General features: G+C 37.9%; 1 protein-coding gene across 4 annotated transcripts in view; it reads left to right on the forward strand.

Annotated features, from left to right (window-relative positions):
- The window catches only part of LOC107677838 (collagen alpha-6(IV) chain-like), a 127,665-nt gene that overhangs the window by 74,724 nt on the left and 44,811 nt on the right, over positions 1–8,130 (forward strand). For all 4 annotated transcript variants that reach the window (XM_016472884.1, XM_016472883.1, XM_016472885.1 and 1 more), the window contains exons 5-8: positions 1,621–1,755; positions 1,957–2,001; positions 2,080–2,196; positions 2,619–2,678. In XM_016472884.1, coding sequence (XP_016328370.1) covers positions 1,621–1,755; positions 1,957–2,001; positions 2,080–2,196; positions 2,619–2,678 — 357 coding nt within the window. The remainder of the gene's footprint in view (positions 1–1,620; positions 1,756–1,956; positions 2,002–2,079; positions 2,197–2,618; positions 2,679–8,130) is intronic.

Below are 8,130 nucleotides of genomic sequence, written 5' to 3' on the forward strand. Positions count from 1 at the left end.
TATATATATATATGATTAATGAAAATAAAAGTTTGTTTACATAATATATGTGTGTACTGTGTATATTTATTTAACATAGGAGGTAGGGGTGCTCCGATTGATCGGCTACCGATCACTATCGGCCGATAATCACGTTGGGATGTTTGGTCGGCGGTCTCTAAAAAACCGATCTCAAGCTGATGACGCTGCCGTGAGAGGTTTGGCACGACATGCAGCAACACCGTCTCAGTCTCTGTCCCTGTCCGGCGTGGGTGAAATAATTATAATGCTTTTTCATTAAATAACTTATAAAGTAATTTGAAAACCTTGTGTAAGACGTAATTTCACAAACAGCATGAGTGAATCACCGCGCGCTCTCTCTCTTTCTCTCTCAAAATACGCAATTGGCTTCAAATCACCACACATCGCGTCTGTCTGTAAGCGAGCTGCACGCTGCGCAGTTGACACAGGAATTGTCACTTGCACAGTCGAGGCAGTGTCACATAGTCACTAAAGATTTGCAGTGCGTTTGCGGTGTGTATTTTTTCCGCGCTCACGTTAACGGATTAATAAAGCGTTCACTGCACACGGTTATGGTCCGGCAGTGCGTTCCAGTAGCGGCGCGTCTGCAGCAGTGCAGAGATCGATTCCGCACCAAGTCTATTGCTGCGCTGCAAGCGAAGAATTAAAGTAATGGCGCATTGTTTGCAGTAAATATGAACATGGATTGAGACGAAAATTTAGTAATTACCATAAATGCATATTATTAAAGTCTGTATTTCACAGTCAACACATATGGCTTGTTGGCTAGTTTTAAAGGAAAAGAACACTTTTAGATAAACAAGGCAATAAGAGACGGAGCACCGCTAATAGGAGGCGTGACAACGGAGTTGAGGATCCATCTGCAGGCTTTATTTCATTGAGTGTATTCAGAACAGGCAGGGTAAAACACCAGCAAAACAGTAACATCCAAAGCACAGGCAAAAGAGAAAACCACAAAACAGGCAATGGTCAGGACAGGCAGCAAACGATCAAAAAACAACGTAAACAGTCCAAGGTCAAAAACACGCCAAGACAAGGCAAGGAAACACAGGTAAGAAACACAGAAAACACAATGGCGATACAGGTTAACAATACTCAGCCATGTGTGTGAGTGTAACCTGTCTAGTCCTCCTGATTGGAAACAGCTGAAGTCCAATAACGAGTTCCTAGGCAGAGGGTTATGGGAAATGGAGTCCGGGGTTGAGTGGCCTCTAGCGGAGCTCATGGGCACTCCAGCTGGACATTGTAACAATTTATATGTACAGTATATAAAAACACACATACGTGTGTGTATATATTTAAGAAATAATTATATATTTATATTTATGTATGATTTGTTATGTTAAATGTATGTGTGTGTGTTTATATATAAATGTAAATATACACAGTACACACACACACACATATTATGTAAACACAAACTTTTATTTTGGATGTGATTAATCATGATTAATCGATTTTACAGCCCTAATTTTTATTTATTCATCTAGCAGATGCTTTTATCCTAAGCAACTGTACAAATGAGGAATACAGCAAAGTGATTGATTTTAGGAAGGCTCTGTACTTCTATCTCTTATATCCATTTTTGTCTCCTTTCAGGGTCAACCTGGGGAACCTGGACAGATGGGTAGCATTGGTCCTGAGGGTATTATTGGGGCCCCGGGGCCAGTTGGGCCCAAAGGAGAAAATGGCCATGTAGGACGCAAAGGCCCCCCTGGACGAAATGGAGATAAGGTCAGATTTTATGGAGGGGCATTATTTGTTTTTATTCTCTATACTTTGTGAATGTAATGAAATGTTTACAAATATGTATGCCTTCATATTAGATCTAAATACAGGAAATGTGCCTTCATATTAGATCTAAATACAGGAAACAATGCATAGTGTACATGACGGTACAAAATGCCTTTGTGTGTTTTATTAATTTTTTGACAGGGCCCAATGGGTGTTCCTGGGTTTTCTGGTAATGATGGAGTTCCAGTGAGTACACAGTTCTTGTCTCTTACTATAGTTTCACCCTTTACAGAAAATGGTAAACTAAACTACAATCCTGTGCAGGGACACCCAGGTCAGGAGGGGCCCAGGGGACCTCTAGGTTTGGATGGCTGTAATGGCACACGAGGTGACCCAGGTGACAGAGCCCGTGATGGATTTCCTGGTCTTCCCGGTGCTCCTGTAAGTTTGAGGGGTTTTTCTGCATCTCAAGAAGATTGTAGCATATAATATTTACCAAATTGAATAATAGTAGACATTTCACTTACTAAAGAAACAAATCATCTTATCAAAAGCCAGTTGAATTCTTTATTTATTTTTGAGGATCACATATATTTCTTTATTTAAAATTTAATTAAATAATGTTATACAAACATTTTTATTATAACACAATTTCAATAACCAATTATAAAAAACTCAATGCACCAGACACTGACATGTAAACTTAATTTTTATTTTGACACGTTGCATGCTCATTGCTTATTAGTGTAATACTTTTTGTCCTGTTATTTTGTCCATGAGCGTAGCTGTGAAAATTTAGTGATGTCATTCATAAAGTATAGATCAGTTTTCATTTACAATTTTTTTTTTCCTCTTGATTTTAGGGACTCTCTGGTCAAAAAGGTCAAAAAGGAGAACCATATTATATAGATCTTTCTGGACAAGTAAGTTGCAACCATTCTTTATGAAACCCAAGCAAATAACTAGGGATGTAACGATTAACCGCGAGCCGGTCGAAAATCGATTCAAATATGTGACGATTCAGATCGGTTGAGATGCCAAACAAATCGCGATACAATTGGAGTAGGAATTTATAAGAATGTATCTCTGAGGGCAACTGACTATCTTTAGAAAAGTTTACATGGTATTTTCTTTTCATCTTGCATCTGAACAATGCATATTAAAGTAGTGTTCATAAGCGCAGCTCTGCTTTGTTTACAGCGGTAACCCAGGAAACACTGTATCAATAGCCGCTTTTCCACTGTAGGGCCAGTGCTTTAAATGGGGTGGGCGGGGCTAATAGCCTCGGACCTGTAGCACCAAGGCCAAAATCACGCTGCGTTTCCACCGTCGGGCCAGAAGCTCCGCTGCGCTTCACTAAAACACGCCCTTTACAAAATACACGATTGTGATAGAGAATACCTGTAAGAAGCTGACATCTGATTTCTTCAAGAGGTCGTATTTACCATGTTTACTATGGTAACGTTAATGGCTAGCGTGCATAGTCTTTTGCATCGCTTATAAATATTTCTGCCTTGTATGCGATCATAATCCACATCGGATCAAGTTATTTCAAACACTCGCTGCTGTCTGGAAGTGAGTTTTGAACTAAAATTATTTTAAAAGTCTTTAATGCTGATGTTATAGCTGTTAACTTTCTGAAATGATCCGCGGCGCTGACGCTCTCCAGACGCGGAGAAACTCCGCCTTTGTTCATAACCACTCCTCTAGCCCCAGCTGGCCGAGGAAGCACCGACGAGGCACGATCAAGCCCCAGAAGTGACAGTGGAAACGCGACTGTCCCTGGCACGCACTAGCATGCCCGCTTTTGGCCCGACAGTGGAAACGCGGCTATTGCTGTTCATGAGCACCACCTGCTGTCAGAAGCCAAGTTTCCATCCAGTTTTTGCGCTGTTTTGTTATCAATAAAGAGAATATGCGTAAAAAAAACTTTGCGAAAATTGCTGTCTACAGCGTGTTTCCATCCAACTGGCCTTTTACCGATAAAATGCTGTGCGTGATGATGTCATCCCTAAAAAAACGAATTGTCGCATAAGTTTTGGTGTATCACAAAAAAAAATTGCCCTTGAGCTCTTAAGAAAGCGGCATCCTGTTTGTTTCCTTTATTTTACAAAACCACAATGATTTGTTTTTATTGTGAATCACAAATAAAGGAATATTTAGAATAGTTTTGAATAATGTCTTACTCACATGACCACAAATTAAGGAGTATAGTAACACCGTGTCTACACCTGACGCGACAATTGCCGCACCGCTCGCGTCTGGTGTAGACGGTGTAAGTTGTTTCCACTTTTAAAAGAAAAAAAAAAAAACAAGTGATCGTGCCGGTGCCTCACTCGCGCAGTTAAGCATTACTAACTGGACAACGCAGCCTGTTCATTGTCATAATAAAATACAGTCAGCCAACATTGAAAACCATGCTATTTTAGTTCCCCTCAGTCCACAACAAATAGGCCTACTTTAAATTTAACGGTAGAACAGAACAGAAATAAAAATATATAAGAAGCTACTAACAGGCCAAAACTAATTAATTAAAAAGTTTGTACTTCGCGTTCCAATATCCACGTAAAACAAAATGTGCTTGGCATAGTAATGTCACGGGGGTATGGTGATCACGCTGAACGGCACGGACTACAGGTTATTTAAACTGAGCAGTGCAGTGTAAAAAATAATGTAAATGTAGGCTACTAAAGGAACATCAAATTAAGATAAGTATGTTTGAGAGGTAACTTGTCTTTTTCTTACCAAATATAAAATAATTTTAGATGCAATTTAATAATATGAATATGATTTAATGCGCTTTTGAACTACAGGGAAAGGGTGCTTTAACGTGAGCAACACCATGACCATGGACGCTGGATATAGGCTAATTCTGCCACGTGACACCACATTTATTTGCGTTAAAGCCCCTTTTCTCGACAAAAAGTGTTTCTAAAAAATTTTTGCGACATTTGAAGTATCGATATAGAATTTATGCGCTAAAGTTAAACGGAAAAAGATAATGTCGACACATGAGAAATTTTATCGATAATTTCCATCAACTATATCAGTAAAAATTTTGAAGCGCTAAATATTTTTTCATAAAAAATCCTTGGATGGAAACCTGGCTAGAGAGGGAATCTGCATCTCATTCAGCTCGTTTGCTGTTTCGTTCAGATGTTTTATGTAGTATAGTTTCACAACACTAAAGTCAGACCATTCTGTTTTTGCTTCAAATTTCGAAATTATACAGTCTAAATTAGATTAAAAACTACTCATGCTGCATGTATGCTGCATCTTTTTTTGGATCATGATTAAAATCCAGTGGTTGCCTCTAATTTTAAATGGAAAGAGCACAGGCAAAGCCTTAGTTTGTTCATATTAAGAGATTTCTTTTATTTGTGTAACTTGTTTGATTTGGGGTTTGTTTTAAAATTTCAATTTATTTTTGTTATATTTCAATTTCACAAAGAAACGTGCAGCAATAGCCTAATAAAGCAACACCTTTTCATTTACTGTATAATGTCTTCAATCTCATTTTGTAAAAAAAAATTGTGAGAAAATCGAACCGTGAAATCAAAATCGTGAATCGAATCGAATCGCGAGTTGAGTGAATCGTTACATCCCTACAAATAACACATGTGAGCATTTTAAATGTACACACTCATACACACGTCCACATTCGGCATGTGTTAATACTGTAGCTTATGTGGCATTTACTGCCAGCCCTGTTAATATGTGTTGTGAGGAAGTTGTAAATCTGGGTGTGGAGTGCAGACCTGTTTGGGAAAATCCCTCGGTCATTTTCAACACCTCAAGCATCTTTTATTACCTGTGGTTTTAAATTCTCTCAGATGGGCCATATGTGCAAGCCCATGTTCTTAATGTTGCCACACATAAAGAGGTTAATAACTTTTCTGCTGTTTTAACACAAAAGTACGGTGCCCGTAAGGTGACATGTTCGGTTCACTTAGTTTTTTCGTGGCCACGACATAATAACTCGTGGGATCGTGATAATATGTCGTGGCCACGAGATATTAATTTGAGGGAACGTCATATTAACTCGTGGGAACGTGATATTATGTCGTGGCCACGAGATATTAATTTGAGGGAACGTCATATTAACTCGTGGGAACGTGATATTATGTCGTGGCCACGAGATCATTTTGTCGAGGTAACGACATCCTTATGTTGATGGAACGTCATCCATTTCTCATGGCCACGACTTCTTATGTTGAGGGAACGTCATCCATTTCTCGTGGCCAAGACTTCTTATGTTGAGGGAACGACATCCATTTCTCATGGCCACGACTTCTTATGTTGAGGGAACGTCATCCATTTCTCGTGGCCAAGACTTCTTATGTTGAGGGAATGACATCCATTTCTCATGGCCACGACTTCTTATGTTTAGGGAACGTCATCCATTTCTCGTGGCCACGACTTCTTATGTTGAGGGAACGTCATCCATTTCTCGTGGCCACAAGTTTAATGCGTAAACAAACCTGCGTGAACATAGCAACCCAGGATTATCAGAGATGGATTCATTAATATTTTATTTTGAATTAAGAAATTATTATATTATTTATTATAGAAATTATTACATTATTATATTATTATATTATCAGAGATGGATTCATTAATATTTTATTTTGAATTAAGAAATTATTATATTATTTATTATCGAAATTATTACATTATTATATTATTATATTAACCATATAGGCCTTGGCTGTATGACGTGCGATTGTCAGCATTCAAATGAAGTTTATCATGACATGAATAAATGTTACATAAAGTGCATAATATAAAATAGGCCTCCAAGAAAACATTTTTATCCATCCTACAGTCTTGTAAGTCCATTAACTGATCATCTTTTTCCCGTAATATTTGTATATTATTATTATTATTATTAGCCTATTATTGGTTATATTTTTATATTTGTTTATATTCGTTTTTTCCCTTCATTTCGATCTCTTTACTTAACGTTCTGAATACTTTTGTAAATAATAGCCTACTGTAAATGCTCGACATGCCACAATAAATATAAAAATATAGCCCTAATAAGTTAATGTAATAATAACAATAATAATATACAAATAGCCTATTAAATTAATTGTTTAATGTTAATAAAAATTTTTTATCTATTTTTGATAATCCCGGGTTGCTATGGTCATGCAGGTTTGTTTACGCATTATACTCGTGGCCACGAGAAAAATATGTCGTTCCCTCAAAATAAGAAGTCGTGGCCACGAGAAATGGATGTCGTTCCCTCAACATAGCATCTCGAGGCCACGACATAAGTATGTCGTTACCTCGACAAAATGATCTCGTGGCCACGACATAATATCACGTTCCCACGAGTTAATATGACGTTCCCTCAAATTAATATCTCGTGGCCACGACATATTATCACGTTCCCACGAGTTATTATGTCGTGGCCACGACAAAACTAAGTGAACCGAACATGTCACCTTACGGACACCATACAAAAGAGGTCTGAGATGAACATTAACATTATGTTAACATTAATAACATTTTGATAGTGTTAAAAAGAGGTGTTCTCTATAAATGAATTTCTTGTTTACTCACTGTCATGTTTAATAAATAAGGACTAAGGGATTTGAGCTTCAGAAAAACAAAAACACCAAAAAAAAAGTATGATAAATGGTCTGGTGATGACTATTTAAAAATGTAATTAAAAAATGTTGAGGTCTCTTGAATTGAGCTCCATAATGGCATTATTCTTCTAGAGAGCTGTGTTTGAAGTCGTTTCATAATTTATGAACATTGCAGCAGTGACAATAGGCGTGTTTCCATTACCCTTCAAATTGCGCAAATTGAAATTGTGAATTGAAAATACGCTTAATGGAAACTCGTCAATTTCGCAAAAACTCCCATATATCGCAAAAAAAGTTTTTACGCTCGCATGAGGTGGTTTTTCAGGCAATGCGAAAAAGGAATAATTCGCAAAACTGCAATGGAAACGGCTTTTTCGCATTTACAGGTCACATGGTGTATGTAAAAAGTCATATGATCATTGTTCAATGTACTATAACCTCCTCGCCAAAGTTTTGCGCAAATCTATAATGGAAACGCGCCTACTGTTATTAAACTGAATTCAATCAACACCTAATCGGAACTGAGCTGAAAAATACTCTGCTTTACAGCTGAAATTGATTTATTGGTGATTCAGACCAGTCCAGTTCTCAAATTCAACTCAGTGAATCTGGTTGTAGTAGTTACAGCATACTGGAGATGAATAGGATACTAGATTGTTTGTCACACAAAGGTAGTTCCCCTTCAGGAACTCGAGCTGCGTCGAAGTCGCTTTGGGAACGCCCCTGCGTGACCGCGTTCTGAAGCACGTGTCAAATCAGTCCAATGGAGTAGCGAGAC

This window comes from Sinocyclocheilus anshuiensis, unplaced genomic scaffold (assembly GCF_001515605.1).
Source record: "Sinocyclocheilus anshuiensis isolate Anshui unplaced genomic scaffold, SAMN03320099.WGS_v1.1 scaffold1077, whole genome shotgun sequence".
NCBI lineage: Eukaryota > Metazoa > Chordata > Actinopteri > Cypriniformes > Cyprinidae > Sinocyclocheilus > Sinocyclocheilus anshuiensis.